Genomic DNA, 15,813 nt, shown 5'->3' on the forward strand with positions numbered 1-15,813 from the left:
ATAATAATGTTTATAAATAAACGGCATAATGTGTTATAGATAATAATAATAATGTTTATAAATAAACAGGGCATGATGTGTTATCGATAATAATAATGATAATGTTTATAAATAAACACGGCATCCTGTGTTATAGATAATAATAATAATAATGTTTATAAATAAACAGGGCATAATGTGTTATAGATAATAATAATAATAATAATAATAATAATAATATTTATAAATAAACAGGGCGTAATGTGTTATAGATAATAATAATAATAATAATAATAATAATGTTTATAAATAAACACGGCATCCTGTGTTATAGATAATAATAATAATAATAATGTTTATAAATAAACACGGCATCCTGTGTTATAGATAATAATAATGATAGTGTTTATAAATAAACACGGCATCCTGTGTTATAGATAATAATAATAATGTTTATAAATAAACAGGGCATAATTTGTTAAAGATAATAATAATGTTAGTAAATAAACCAGAGCATTGTACAATGCACTTCCTGTTACAGTACAGCCAGGAAATGGCTCAACATCAATGACTGTCTGAGATCGTAAGAAAAGGTAGAGCTTACGATACCGAGTCCAGTAATTCACTGGCAGAATAATAATTAAAATGACCTAATAATTAAAGAGCACAACAATTAAATGATTGCTGGCGTTAAGCCGACTGTCTCACGTGTCAACTCCACTTTTAGCCCTGGTTTTCTCTTTTAGTCCTGGTTTTCTTTTTTAGCCCTGGGTTTGTCTTTTAGTCCTGGGTTTGTCTTTTAGTCCTGGGTTAGTCTTTTAGCCCTGGGTTTTTCTTTTAGCCTTGGGTTTGTCTTTTAGTCCTGGTTTAGTATTTTACTCCTGGGTTAGTCTTTTAGCCCTGGGTTAGTCTTTTAGTCCTGGGTTAGTCTTTTTGTTACTCAGTCCGTTATCTGTCTTCCAGGCTATAGTCCAGTCGATCCTCAACAGTGGGCGACTGGGACCCAACATCCAGCACCAGGCCTGTTACGGTCTGATGCTGAAGCACCTCAAGTCTGACGAGCTCCACTGGCTCCACCCAGACCTGACCGTTGGTGAGGTGGAGCAGCGCTATGAGAGCCACCACAATGAGGCCGAGTGGAGGTGAGAGGAGGGTGGAGTGGAGGAGGTGAGGGTGGAGGCAGGGATAAAACGTGTTGCAGGAGGTGGAGGAGCTAGTAGAGACAAACATTTAGGAGACAGAGAGGAGGTGGCAGAGAAGGTGGAGGAGTTGGAGTAAGAAGAGGGAGCACCTGTTAAATATGGGAAAGTGTATAACCCTAACCCACCTGTTAAATATGGGAAAGTGTAAAACCCTAACCCACCTGTTAAATATGGGAAAGTGTATGGATTAATAATAATATTTATGATTAACAGGAGTGATTGTATTTATTACATGCTAAGTGACAACAGATGGAGATGTGTAGAGTGATTGTTGTGGGAGCCACAGCAGTAATGCAATATTTAAAGATGTAAAGATAAAATATATGATAAACAATAGCATACATATACACCAGAATGATGACATTCTGTTCTGTGGTTCAATGCAGTTCATTGTGGGATGTGTTCATCTCTTCCCAGGTATGACCTCCGAGTCCGATACATTCCTGTCAACTTCCTGGAAAAGTTTAAAGAAGACAGAACCACACTGCTCTATTTCTACCAGCAGGTACGGTAGTCAGGATGTACTGTCACTATGTGAAGAACGCAGTAATAATGCAAAAATATTCTGTTTTGTACTGACCCGTGTCCCTTACTTGGGACAGAGCGTTTTACACTATTGTCTTCACTGCTGAGAGAACATTTTGTTTTGAAGCATCATTTCTACAATACTACAAATTCTGCAATACAACTACAAGTTTCCACTGAGCTGTTGATTGGTTTGCTACGAGAGATCAAACTGACTAGAGATGACATGGGTCCTGATCTCAACCACCGTTCTCCCCACTTCCTGCTTCCTACCACATGTATAGCAGCTCCACACCACGGACAGTCTGTTACAGGCCTGACTTCTAGCCTGGTTTCAGCTGGGGCCATAGAATTCATGTAGAGAAAAGAGGCCTGACTTCTAGCCTGGTTTAAGCTGATACTATTGAATGAACTTAGAGAAAAGAGGCCTGACTTCTAGCCTGGTTTCAGCTGGGGCCATAGAATTAATGTAGAGAAAAGAGGCCTGACTTCTAGCCTGGTTTTAGCTGATACTATTGAATGAACTTAGAGAAAAGAAGCCTGACTTCTAGCCTGGTTTTAGCTGAAACTATTGAATGAACTTAGAGAAAAAAAAGGCCTGACTTCTAGCCTGGTTTTAGCTGGGGCTATAGAATGAACTTAGAGAAAAGAGGCCTGACTTCTAGCCTGGTTTTAGCTGATACTATTGAATGAACTTAGAGAAAACAGGCTTGACTTCTAGCATGGTTTCAGCTGAGGCCATAGAATTAATGTAGAGAAAAGAGGCCTGACTTCTAGCCTGGTTTTGGCTGAAACTATTGAATGAACTTAGAGAAAAAAAAGGCCTGACTTCTAGCCTGGTTTCAGCTGGGGCTATTGAATGAACTTAGAGAAAAAAAGGCCTGACTTCTAGCCTGGTTTTAACTGGGGCTATTGAATGAACTTACATAAAAGAGGCCTGACTTCTAGCCTGGTTTTAGCTGGGGCTATTGAATGAACTTAAAGAAAAGAGGCCTGACTTCTAGCCTGGTTTTAGCTGGGGCTATTGAATGAACTTAGAGAAAAGAGGCCTGACTTCTAGCCTGGTTTTAGCTGGGGCTATTGAATGAACTTAGAGAAAATAGGCCTGACTTCTAGCCTGGTTTTAACTGGGGCTATAGAATGAACTTAGAGAAAAGAGGCCTGACTTCTAGCCTGGTTTTAACTGGGGCTATTGAATGAACTTACATAAAAGAGGCCTGACTTCTAGCCTGGTTTTAGCTGGGGCTATTGAATGAACTTAGAGAAAAGAGGCCTGACTTCTAGCCTGGTTTTAGCTGGGGCTATTGAATGAACTTAGAGAAAAGAGGCCTGACTTCTAGCCTGGTTTTAGCTGGGAGTATAGAATGAACTTAGAGAAAAGAGGCCTGACTTCTAGCCTGGTTTTAGCTGGGACTATAGAGCGCTCAGCAACTAGTCGTCAGAGACACATTCAGGGGGAAAGTGGTCTGTGGCTCAAAGTGTGTGGAACATGAATTGGATTGTGGGTCCAGCTTGTGTTGGAATGGATCATCAACACAACAGCAGTGGTTTTTGTCAGCAGGCAGGAACTTGTTCACTCTCTGCTGGCGCTGCTTCAGTCCCTAGCAGGATTGAGCAATGCACATCCTCAGTCACAGCAGAGGATTTATTTCACAGAATTATTGGAATGGGAATGGTTCATCAAGGCTTACACAGATCTTTACACAGATCGCAGATCTCTGTTAGATGTTGATGCAGTCAACAGTGGCCTGGACCTTTGATTCATATTGACATGTTAGCAGTACGCATTCGTTCTGCCAAACAAAACCCTTTTGTTGTAAAACATTTAGTTAACACAACGCAAAATAGGAGGGGCCTAAGTAATTTTGTCCAACAGAAACACTTGTTTTAAGAGATCGTTTAATCTGTGGTAATGACTACAGTGTGTCCTGTGCTAGGTGCGGAGTGACTACATGCTGTACCACGCCAGTAAAGTCAGCGATGGGATGGCCCTGCAGCTGGGCTGTCTGGAGATCAGGTGAGGCAGGGCTGTCCTTTGATTTCCACTTGTCAATGTGGAAACATCAACATCGCCAAGGATTTGTCCAAAGCGCATAATTGCTGGATGTCATGTCGTGTCATGTTGTGCAAGGTGCAAAACATGTTTGAATAAAATGAGGGAGGTTCACACCGTTAGAAGACACAGCGTCTGTTGCACATCTAGCAGGTGTGTTTTAAGGTGTGTCGTCTCCCTTATTTGTTTGTCCTTGATAAATACATCAGCAGGAACATTTGCTACCTTTTTATTAACTTCAAACTTAACATAGTTTTTTTGCCGGACCATGCAAGTGGAGCCGGCCTGGAAGAGCGAGTGTCTCGTACTGACTGAGTGACTGACTGACAACCCCTTGTGAAATTGCGTAGTGGTTTAGGACGCGGGCTACATGTCTCAAGTTCGACTCCCATAACAGTCAAAACACGTTATGCCTGAGGTTCAGGACAGACAAAAATTTTGCTGGCTACAATCTTATGTAGCTACGTAATAGGAAGCCTAAAATAAAACAGTTCTGGTGGATATTAGGATTTTTTCAGGATTGACAAACTCTTCGCTGGCTATACAATTATTTTGTCTTTCCACTTGACAAAAAAGTAAGTTATTGTCAGCTATATTGATCGATATTGTATCAATGTCATTCACAAATGGCTAATTAGCTTTTAAAACGGCCAGTGGCAAAAGTGGATTTGTTCAGGACTGACAAAAACTTTGCTGGCCACAATCCTTCGTAGCTATGTTACGGGAAGCCTAAAATGAAACTGTTATATTGCGACTATTTCTGGTGGATTTTCAATTTATGTCTTAGGATTTCTTCAGGATAGACAAACACTTCGCTAGCTACACGATTCTTTCCTCTTTTCACTTGACGAAAAAGTCTGTTATCGTCACCTATATTGATAGTTATTGTATCAGTGTCATTTACGAATGGCTAATGAGCTGTTAAAATGGCCAGTAGCAAAAGCCATACAGTTAATAGATATTTCTGGTGGAGGTCAACTTAATAAGAAACGTTACCCAGTTTAACACTGGTTAATGGTGTCTAACGAAATATTTTAACTTGCCGTGATGTTAATGCCTTTACATACAAATGTACAGCTCTGTGCTGTAGTGGTTAAAGACACAGCCTTTCACGTGGGTGACCCAGGTTTGAATCTTGTTAGGGCAAGACATTCTCTTGCGGGCGGGATGAACTATGCTTGTCTGTTTACTTGTTTAAGAATGAATTCAGTTAACTATTTTATGTTTGGAAGGATTTAACTACTGTTAATTGTGTTTGAATTAAATTAACTATATTTTGTTTGGATTAAATGTACTACATTATGTTTGGATTCAATGACCTACATTTTGTTTGGATTCAAATCTATGGATTAAATCTACATTTAGTTTGGATTAAATTAACAACATTAATGTTAGTATTTCTGCCTCCTTGGATACTTCTTTTTCCTTTGTTTGTGGACCTGTTCATATTGAACTTTAAATATTCTCCCTCTAAAAGACCAGATTCTTCATTTTGTTGTAAGCCAAAAACCAAAGTATTCATTGTTATCTATTTTATCTGGTCCTCAGGAGGTTTTATAAAGACATGAACGCCAAAGGTCTGGAGAAGAAGTCCAACTTTGAACTGCTAGAGTAAGTACTAAGTACTTAAGTTTTACGTTTTTGCAAACCTTCCTTAAATATGTCTTTTGTATCACATATATTCTAACTGGTGTCTTTCTGGATTTAATTTGGTTTAGGAAAGAAGTGGGATTGGATCTGTTCTTCCCGAAGGAGCTTATTGACAGCATGAAGGTACCTTAATCATTTTGATATATAAATAATTGTTAAAGGCTCTATTGGAATTTTCTACTAACTGAAATTAAGGCCCACTCCACTATGTCATCAAGAATATATTTTTCATGCTTGCAATGTTCTTTGCCCTCCTTTTTTTGTCTTTTCTGTTTGACTTTGAAGTACTATTGTCTAATGTTTAAACGTTGCGCCCTAGTCTCGTCCTCTGCGTAAGATGATCCAGCAGACCTTCCAGCAGTACGCTACTCTGAAGGAGGACGAATGTATTGTCCGCTTCTTCAAGACACTCATAGACTTCAGCAACTTTGACGAGGAGGTCTACCCTTGTGAACTAGTGGTGAGGGTTACTGGTTGTTTTAGACAGAAAGACACCAAAAAAACCTGAACTCAAATACACTGTCAGTACCATCAAATACACTGCAAAATGTGATTTCATATACATTGTCAATACCATCAAATACACTGTCAATACCATCAAATACACTGTCAATACCATCAAATACACTGGCAATGCCATCAAATACACTGTCAATACCATCAAATACACTGGCAATACCATCAAATACACTGGCAATACCATCAAATACACTGGCAATACCATCAAATACACTGGCAATACCATCAAATACACTGGCAATACCATCAAATACACTGGCAATACCATCAAATACACTGGCAATACCATCAAATACACTGTCAATACCATCAAATACACTGGCAATACCATCAAATACACTGGCAATACCATCAAATACACTGGCAATACCATCAAATACACTGGCAATACCATCAAATACACTGGCAATACCATCAAATACACTGGCAATACCATCAAATACACTGCAAAAAACATTCCTCAAATACACTGCAAAATACATGACCACAAATACACTGCAAATAAAAATTCTGAATGTATTCCAGATAGCTTTTTGATCACAGAAACAAAGATACTTAAGAAATCTACAAATCACAGCCTGTTTTTGTATTTTTTATGAATAATGTCACTGAGGAATTGTATTAATCTGAAGTTTGTAAAGAAATGTCCCCACTGTATGTCCACAGCAAGGCTGGAGCCTGTCAGTTGAGTTGGTGATTGGTGCCAGGGGCATTCGCCAGCGAACCCAGAAAGACTCAGCAGTAAGTAGGATGTTATGTGTTGCCATTTGGTCATCTTCCTTGTTTCTTTCCAATTTATGTTATACAGTACCTGTTTGGTGTTACCTGAAATCTGGAACTTTAAAAAAAAATGTCAGTAGTTGTTGTTTAAATATCACAGACTCCCTGTTTAATCCTTCCTGAGTCTAACAATATTACAACTAGGATTTCTAGGAAAACATTAAGAAAGCGCCCTAACACGTTTCTTTCCTCAGCCTGTGTATCTGGGACGTTTCCATGAGGTGCAAATGCATCCCAAACCGGTCCTTAACATTATTAACATTATTATTACAGACCTGAACCCCAGTCCCTCCACCCGTGTCAGCTGAGTGTTTCTTTTCCAGCCTGTGTGTCTAGCCGACTTCAAGCAGATCAAGAGCATCAAGTGTTTACCTCAGACTGACGGAAAAGCCCTCCTGACCCTGGACATTACTGGAGCCAAACAGGTACTGGACACTGTGATGCAGTGACACTGTGATGCAGTGACACTGTGATGCAGTGACACAATATTGCAGTACACAGTGATGCCGGGGCATATAAATGGAATGAGTAGAATGAATAGAATAAATCTCTCTGTTTCAGGTTTCCTGATCTTGTGTTGTGCTGACTTAGTTTTGTGCTGACTTAGAGTCCTGTTTTTCATTTTGTGTAATGCTAGCTGACTTTTTAAAGCGACTTCGGATGTAGATCACGTGTACTATAATTATTATTAAATCAGCTCTACTAACTGATGAGAAACTATGTATAAAACATGCCCTACTTTTTTGGCATTAAAACATTTTCACACAATGTTTTTCTTGATGTGATTGTTGATTTCAGTTCCCCAGTAAAAATGAAGACCACCCTGACGGTCCCCATTCTAATACAGCTTATTAATAGGGCCCAGTAAAAATGAAGACCACCCTGACGGTCCCAATTCTGATACAGCTTATTAATAGGGCCCAGTAAAAATGAAGACCACCCTGATGGTCCCCATTCTACTACAGCTTATTAATAGGGCCCAGTAAAAATGAAGACCACCCTGATGGTCCCCATTCTAATACAGCTTATTAATAGGGCCCAGTAAAAATGAAGACCACCCTGACGGTCACCATTCTGATACAGCTTATTAATAGGGCCCAGTAAAAATGAAGACCACCCTGACGGTCCCCATTCTAATACAGCTTATTAATAGGGCCCAGTAAAAATGAAGACCACCCTGACGGTCCCCATTCTGATACAGCTTATTAATAGGGCCCAGTAAAAATGAAGACCACCCTGACGGTCCCCATTCTGATACAGCTTATTAATAGGGCCCAGTAAAAATGAAGACCACCCTGACGGTCCCCATTCTGATACAGCTTATTAATAGGGCCCAGTAAAAATGAAGACCACCCTGACGGTCCCCATTCTGATACAGCTTATTAATAGGGCCCAGTAAAAATGAAGACCACCCTGACAGTCACCATTCTGATACAGCTTATTAATAGGGCCCAGTAAAAATGAAACCACCCTGACGGTCCCCATTCTGATACAGCCTATTAGTAGGTCCCAAATGGTTCCTGTGATCCTACTAATGTAGATAATGGGGATGGTTTATACTGTTTTGCTCCTCAGCCTCTGTCCATCAACGTGACTAAGTTTGCCATGGCAGAGAACATGGTTGACCTGATCGATGGGTACTGTCGTCTGGAGCACGCCACGGATGAGTCGTTCATCGCCAAACCAAATAAAGGTACCATTATTCACGGGGACTCCAACTCCTGTCATTGGGGCTGTTCACACACGTGGGGATTGAACAAGGAACCGAAATGTTGCTGAAATGGGAAAATACATCAAGCTGCTTGACTGGAAGTGTATATATACAGCTCTGGAAAAAATTAAGAGACCACTGCAAATTGTTCCTCACTCACTTTCCTTTTCAAATGTTTTATACAGTATATGTACAATATCGCACAAAAGTGAGTACACCCCTCACTATATTGTTAATATTTGATTATATCTTTTCATGTGACAACACTGAAGAAATGACACTTTGCTACAATGTAAAATAGGTAGTGTACAGCTTGTAGAACAGTGTAAATTTGCTGTCACCTCAAAATAACTCAACACACAGCCATTAATGTCCAAACCGCTGGCAACAAAAGTGAGTACACCCCTAAGTGAAAATGGCCATTTTCCCTCCCCAATTAGCTATTTTCCCTCCCCGGTGTCATGTGACTCGTTAGTGTTACAAGGTCTCAGGTGTGAATGGGGAGCAGGTGTGTTAAATTTGGGGTCATCCCTCTCACACTCCTTCATACTCCGCACACTGCATCAAATTGGTCTGCATGGCTGTCGTCCCAGAAGGAAACCTCTTCTAAAGATATATATTTACTGTATTTAAATATATAATATATACAGTGAGGGAAAAAAGTATTTGATCCCCTGCTGATTTTGTATGTTTGCCCACTGACGAAGAAATGATCAGTCTATAATTGTAATGGTAGGTTTATTTGAACAGTGAGAGACCGAATAACAACAAAAGTATCCAGAAAAACACATTGCATTTTAATTAGTAAAATAAGTATTTTAAGGTCCTGGAGTGGCCTAGCTAGTCTCCAGACCTTAATCCCATAGAAAATCTGTGGAGGGAGCTGAAGGTTCAAGTTGCCAAACGTCAGACACAAAACCTTAATGACTTGGAGAAGATCTGCAAGGAGGAGTGGGACAAAATCCCTTCTGAGATGTGTGCAAACCTGGTGGCCAACTACAAGAAACGTCTGACCTCTGTGATTGCCTACAAGGGTTTTACAACCAAGTACTAAGTCATGTTTTGCAGAGGGGTCAAATACTTATTTCACACATTAAAATGCAAATCAATTTATAACATTTTTGTAAACAAATATAAATATGTATATATATAAATATATATATATGTATCCACACTACCTACACCATGTGCTCAAGCTGAGAATTAACACCATGTTTGTCTTATGTCCTTTAGATGCTAATTTACGAAGTTCCCTCCCAGAACTACCCACTAAGTGAGTAAATTAACTGTCTGTTGATTAAACAACTATGCTTTCCTGTCCTGCAATGGGACCATGAGTTCTTCTAGTTTTGTGTGTCCCTGTTTCTGGAGCATGGCTCTTTTATGACTGGGGTTGTGTGTTTGATTCCCACAGGGGACGTGTAATGAAAATGTTTTGAGTCTGCTAAATTATAATGTTTAGTACTTGTTGGAACATTGGATGTACATGTAAACTACAATTAAAAGTGAGTAAGTCAGATCCACTGTTTGTAAAGAGGAGGTAGTGTTATCATAACAGTGTCTGATGAAGAGGAGATATTACTTGGCTCAAAGCAGGATTCATGATAGGCTCCTTTGCTCTGTCTTTGGTCCCATTCTGTAGTCAAAAGGAGACATCAGACACATTCAGATATAGCATGGGTGAGTTACTGTCTTCCAACCATTACCAAATATTAAATATTTGCTCAAATCAGTGCAGTGACTGAGTTGATTTCTTTTAATAATACTGTAGTGCTGAGTGTGATTATGTTTAAGTTGACCAATCAATGTTGGCCGCACACTGATGCAGTCATTAATTATCTTTATCTTCCAGAATCTGACATCTATGCTGAAATTGATGAACAACCAAAGTCTGGTAAGTAGATTATTCCACAAAATGAATACGTTTTTCATCTATTGTGACTTCTTTAACTTACTATAATCTTAAAATGTCTCCAGGTTTTCACCATTATAGGAAAGCCTGAGTTGTCTTGTTGCATTTAAAAAGTAAATTCAGAAGTTGACTGTTTATATGTGATTAATTTATGTTAGGTTGTTTAAATTAGGTGAAACTATTTGTTACAAAAGCAGTTACAAAAGTAAAAACGTCAACAGATTGATGTAATGTTGTATGTCTGATGTTCTGTTGTATGTCTGATGTTCTGTTGTATGTCTGATGTTCTGTTGTATGTCTGATTCCAGTGGTGAAGTATGGAATTGACAGACAACACATTGTTCTTGGACGGATCCTTGGCGAGGGTTTTTTTGGCGAAGTCTATGAAGGAATGTACAAGAAACCGGCAAGTATATCTCTCAAAACCCTACTCACACCTTTTTAGACCTCCGATGCTCCTAACTAATGAAAATATTTATGTATGTGTGTATTTGTGTTTGTGGATGGCTGGTCTCTATGTGTGTGTGTGTGTGTGTGGGTGTATTTGTGTTTGTGGATGGCTGGTCTCTATGTGTGTGTGTGTGTGTGTGTGTGTGTGTGTGTTTGGCTGGTCTCTGTGACTCAGAATGGGGAGAGATTGAGCGTGGCAGTGAAAACGTGTAAAGATTGTTCTCCAGATGTCATGGAGAAGTTCATGAGTGAAGCAGGTACCGTATAGAAAATCAGCATTTTTGAATTAGCCTCCAAATGAAGATTGTTGGGAAAGTTTGAGTTATATTATTATATTATTTGCGTGGGTGTGTGCGTGTGTATGTGTGTGGGTGTGTGCGTGTGCATGCGTTTGTGTGTGTGTGTGTGTCAGTGATCATGAAGACTCTGAACCACCCCCACATCGTCAGTCTGATTGGCATCATAGAGGAAGACCCTGTGTGGATTGTCATGGAGCTCTACAAGTTTGGAGAGGTGAGAGAACCCCACCATGCTAAGTATTTAGCCATGATACTATGTTGTTAGCCAGAAATTAGCGCAGAGAAATAAGGCCATATTTTGCCTGTCACACTGGCACAAACTTCTTAAGAAATCACCACAGTCTTTTGGTGGATACAAGCTTTAACTGGAACCCAGTAAAGTGTGAGGAGAGCACCTCAGAGAATTAACTAGAAATTAAAGTGAATTAATCACTAGGATATGTTAACTGGATAGTTGAGTTAGGCTAACTAGCAATCACAATCTTGTATTTATCATGATCATCATGTGGGAGTTTGCTGCAGCGAAACATTTTTAATGTGGACCTTTGTGACCTGACCTCGTAGTAGTTCAGTGCCTCTGCTGACCCATAATTCGATGTATTCTTTCTTCCAGCTTAAGAACTACCTGGCTGACAACCAGAACAAGCTGACCAACATCACACTAGTCCTCTTCAGCCTGCAGATCTGTAAAGCCCTGGTGTATCTGTCAGGAATGAACGTTGTGCACAGGTAGGGTGGCCATCTTTAAATATATATATCTAAAAGCCCTACTTGCAGATATGTTCAACATCTATGTCCTTGCAATTAGGACAGTCATAATCAAGGTCTTTGAGTGAAGAGTTAAAGAAACTGGGGAAATTCAGTGTGGGTTCGCTTTTCCTAGTTGATACGCAGCAATGAAGACTTGTGTCCAGAAAGAGACAACATGGACATCAGAACTGGATTTGTAACCCATTTATTCTGCCCCTCCAGAGACATTGCAGTGAGGAACGTGCTGGTGGCCTCAGCTGATTGCGTGAAGCTCGGAGACTTTGGACTGTCCCGATACATCGAGGATGAAGAGTATTATAAATGTAGGAAGTGGTTGGTGATCTGTTTGCTTCATAGACATAAAACAGAGGACGCTTCTTTGTATCTGACTTCTAGTACTTCTTTGAGTTGGTGAACAAACTAATAGGGTCAATACTGCCACCTTGTGTGTGCTGTTCGAATGCCTTTAAAGCCAAGGTTGACAGGTTACTGTCAGCTACAGCTATGGAGTATTATTCATCAGCTGACCCCTCCTGACCCCTCCTGACTCATGATGATCTGGATCAAATTATGGGACCTTCTCTCAGAAAGGTCAAAATCCATGTCAAATCCCCTGCCAATATCCATGTCAATATCCCATCAATATCCAAGTCAAAATCCCATCAATATCCAAGTCAAATCCCCTGTCAATATCCATGTCAATATCCATGTCAAAATCCATGTCAATATCCCATCAATATCCAAGTCAAATCCAATGTAAATATCCATGTAAAATCCCTTGTCAATATCCATGTCCAATCCTTGGTTTATCTTGATGCATGCAAAACAGACTTTTTCCTTTTTTTTTTGAGAAATTTAAAATATATTTTAGGTATATATATTTTGGTATTTGTTTTAAGGAAATTTTTTTAACTTTTGATTGCCAAAAATAAATAAACTTTTATGTCTGTCTTGAATTATGGGAACACATGCTATTGTTTATAATTTCTTTGTTTTCTAAATTACTCAAATAAAGTCAGTTCTGGCTCCTTGGTGGCTAAACCTATGTAACAAATTATTGATATCTTTCTAAACCATTTCCACAGCTTCTGTGACTCGATTACCTATCAAATGGATGGCTCCAGAATCCATTAACTTCAGGCGATTCACCACAGCTAGTGATGTCTGGATGTTTGGTAAATTTGCCTCCATTGTTGTTAGGATCCTTAAATGTTTTATATTTCTATATACTGTCCATCTGTGTCTTTAACTCTGTCCCTCTCTCTCCTCTAGCTGTGTGTATGTGGGAGATTCTGAGTCAGGGGCAACAGCCTTTCTTCTGGCTGGAGAACCGGGACGTCATAAACCAGCTTGAGCAGGGAATCAGACTGCCCAAGCCTGATAACTGTCCCCCTGCCCTTTACTCTCTGATGACCCGCTGCTGGTCGTACGACCCCCGTGACCGACCCACCTTCACAGAGCTGGTTGTCAAGATCAGGTACACTGGTTTGGCTGAAACTGTGTGGGCTGAGGTTATGTTGGTTTACCTGGCTGGATTTACATAGTTGGATTTGGAAAATGGTCATTAAAGTATTGTCTTCACAGTGATGTCCATAAGATGGAGCAGGAGCAGGAAATTGAAAGAGGGAGGGACAGACAGAGGTCCACCAAGTTTTTTGACACCAAGATCAACTTCAATGAACCTCCTCCTAAGGTAGCACCCTATCAAGTTGACAGACACTCACCACCTTCTGAACCAGTGTCTTTTTGTGTCTTGTTACACTGGCGTAATCACTGGTTGTGTCCTTGTCTTTGTGTGTCTTGTTACACTGGCGTAATCACTGGTTGTGTCCTTGTCTTTTTGTGTCTTGTTACACTGGCGTAATCACTGGTTGTGTCCTTGTCTTTTTGTGTCTTGTTACACTGGCGTAATCACTGGTTGTGTCCTTGTCTTTGTGTGTCTTGTTACACTGGCGTAATCACTGGTTGTGTCCTTGTCTTTTTGTGTCTTGTTACACTGGCGTAATCACTGGTTGTGTCCTTGTCTTTGTGTGTCTTGTTACACTGGCGTAATCACTGGTTGTGTCCTTGTCTTTTTGTGTCTTGTTACACTGGCGTAATCACTGGTTGTGTCCTTGTCTTTTTGTGGCTTGTTACACTGGCGTAATCACTGGTTGTGTCCTTGTCTTTTTGTGTCTTGTTACACTGGCGTAATCACTGGTTGTGTCCTTGTCTTTTTGTGTCTTGTTACACTGGCGTAATCACTGGTTGTGTCCTTGTGGTTCCAGCCCTGCAGGATGAAACCCGGGGCTCGTTTTGGGGAGGGTCTTCTCACTCAGCTGGGTGAGGTGATGTGTGCCAGTTCCCCAGACCTGGCCAGTCCTTCTGACTACACCACCCCTGTCGACTCCAAGAGCAACACCTTGATACTGCCCCGCATCATGTCTCCACGGCGACGCAGTATGGGGGTCAGACTCTAGTTAATTTATTTCTAGTCTATTTCCTTCTAGATTCTAGTCGCTCTGTTTCTAGTTGTGTCAACAAATGGACCGTTGTGGAATCAGCGTTGTGTTGCTGCTGTAAGTCCAGTATGACTTGATGCAGTGCTTACAGATAACATGAATTATGTGCAGGGGTGTGCAGGGGTGTGCTGTTAAAGCTTGTGTCCCTCCCCCAGGAGGCGGACTTCATTGTGGAGCCGTCCAGTAAAGAAGACGCCCAGCGGTTGTGGCAGTTGGAGAGACAGCGCATGGAGGAGACGATGAACAGGCAGAAACAACAGATGATGGAGGATAATAAGTGGCTGACCCAGGAGGAGAACCTGGTGGGGAATCACCTCTGACCTTTAACCCATTAGACCTAGTCTAACTTCTGGTGGGGAATTACCTCTGACCTTTAACCCATTAGACCTAGTCTAACTTCTGGTGGGGAATTACCTCTGACCTTTAACCCATTAGACCTAGTCTAAATCTTGGATGTGACACACCTCTGACCTTTATCCCTTTAGACCTCCCTAGACACTGTAAACCTAGGAACCAGCTTTGTTCATCCTAGAAACTGTACTGTACCCTCTTGACCCTTTCCACCAAAGCAGTCAGCTGTACACCCTAGCAACCCTGCAAGTGTCTAAAGCGAGTATGAGGAGACACATGTAGGCAGGTTGGTCTGTGTTTACTACTGTGTGGTATGGAGGTGTAGTAGGTAGGTTGGTCTGTGTTTACTACTGTGTGGTATGGAGGTGTAGTAGGTAGGTTGGTCTGTGTTTACTACTGTGTGGTATGGAGGTGTAGTAGGTAGGTTGGCCTGTGTTTACTACTTTGTGGTATGGAGGTGTAGTAGGCAGGTTGGTCTGTGTTTACTACTTTGTGGTATGAAGGTGTAGTAGGCAGGTTGGTCTGTTTTCACATTGGTTTTCTCTGTGTCTTTCTCCGTGCAGTCTTCTGAACCAGAGAGCGGATTGGGTAAGCTGTTCTGAATTTTATTTAATAAAATATAAAAGACACTGGTTTATTTACATTAATGCCTTTCCGTTTTATCTCATTATCCTGTCATCCCATTCTCCTCTTTATTCTCCTCTTTCGTCCCCTCGATCCGTATCTTATACCTCTCTCCTCTCTGTCTCCACCCTCCGACCTATCACAGCCCCACCTGACAAGCCCCTGCGTCCCACCGATCCACAAGCTTTGGCTGCCCCAAAACCTCCGCCCCCCCCAATAGCTCCGCCCGCCCCAAAACCTCCGCCCGTCCCTGCCGCCCAGGCCGCACCAACAGCAGAGCTAGACAGGTCAGATGATAAGGTGTATCAGGCAGTTATGGACCTGGTCAAGATGGTGGTCCAGCTGAAGAACGATGTCAACACTCTGCAGCCTGAAGAATACATCAACATAGTGAAGGTAGGATTCATTCATTCATTGGAGTTGGTTCAAGATGTTGATTTATCTTGAAACGCAGTCTGTTTAACTCCTGTTCCATTTAAGACTAAAAGGTGCTGTTAAAACTAGATC

At 40.8% G+C, this 15,813-nt stretch overlaps 1 protein-coding gene across 1 annotated transcript in view; it reads left to right on the forward strand.

Annotated features, from left to right (window-relative positions):
• ptk2bb (protein tyrosine kinase 2 beta, b) overlaps positions 1-15,813 on the forward strand; it is a 30,230-nt gene that overhangs the window by 12,543 nt on the left and 1,874 nt on the right. Inside the window, exons 3-26 of the mRNA XM_013138547.4 lie at positions 943-1,121; positions 1,599-1,686; positions 3,644-3,723; positions 5,308-5,370; positions 5,478-5,532; positions 5,729-5,869; positions 6,595-6,669; positions 7,032-7,133; positions 8,284-8,401; positions 9,653-9,692; positions 10,062-10,099; positions 10,272-10,313; positions 10,640-10,737; positions 10,957-11,038; positions 11,194-11,294; positions 11,694-11,809; positions 12,053-12,153; positions 12,916-13,005; positions 13,103-13,307; positions 13,415-13,523; positions 14,098-14,277; positions 14,487-14,633; positions 15,246-15,270; positions 15,452-15,702. Of these exons, the coding sequence (XP_012994001.1) occupies positions 943-1,121; positions 1,599-1,686; positions 3,644-3,723; positions 5,308-5,370; positions 5,478-5,532; positions 5,729-5,869; positions 6,595-6,669; positions 7,032-7,133; positions 8,284-8,401; positions 9,653-9,692; positions 10,062-10,099; positions 10,272-10,313; positions 10,640-10,737; positions 10,957-11,038; positions 11,194-11,294; positions 11,694-11,809; positions 12,053-12,153; positions 12,916-13,005; positions 13,103-13,307; positions 13,415-13,523; positions 14,098-14,277; positions 14,487-14,633; positions 15,246-15,270; positions 15,452-15,702 (2,526 nt within the window). The remainder of the gene's footprint in view (positions 1-942; positions 1,122-1,598; positions 1,687-3,643; positions 3,724-5,307; positions 5,371-5,477; positions 5,533-5,728; positions 5,870-6,594; positions 6,670-7,031; positions 7,134-8,283; positions 8,402-9,652; positions 9,693-10,061; positions 10,100-10,271; positions 10,314-10,639; positions 10,738-10,956; positions 11,039-11,193; positions 11,295-11,693; positions 11,810-12,052; positions 12,154-12,915; positions 13,006-13,102; positions 13,308-13,414; positions 13,524-14,097; positions 14,278-14,486; positions 14,634-15,245; positions 15,271-15,451; positions 15,703-15,813) is intronic.

Source organism: Esox lucius, chromosome 18 (assembly GCF_011004845.1).
Source record: "Esox lucius isolate fEsoLuc1 chromosome 18, fEsoLuc1.pri, whole genome shotgun sequence".
Taxonomy (NCBI): Eukaryota; Metazoa; Chordata; class Actinopteri; order Esociformes; family Esocidae; genus Esox; species Esox lucius.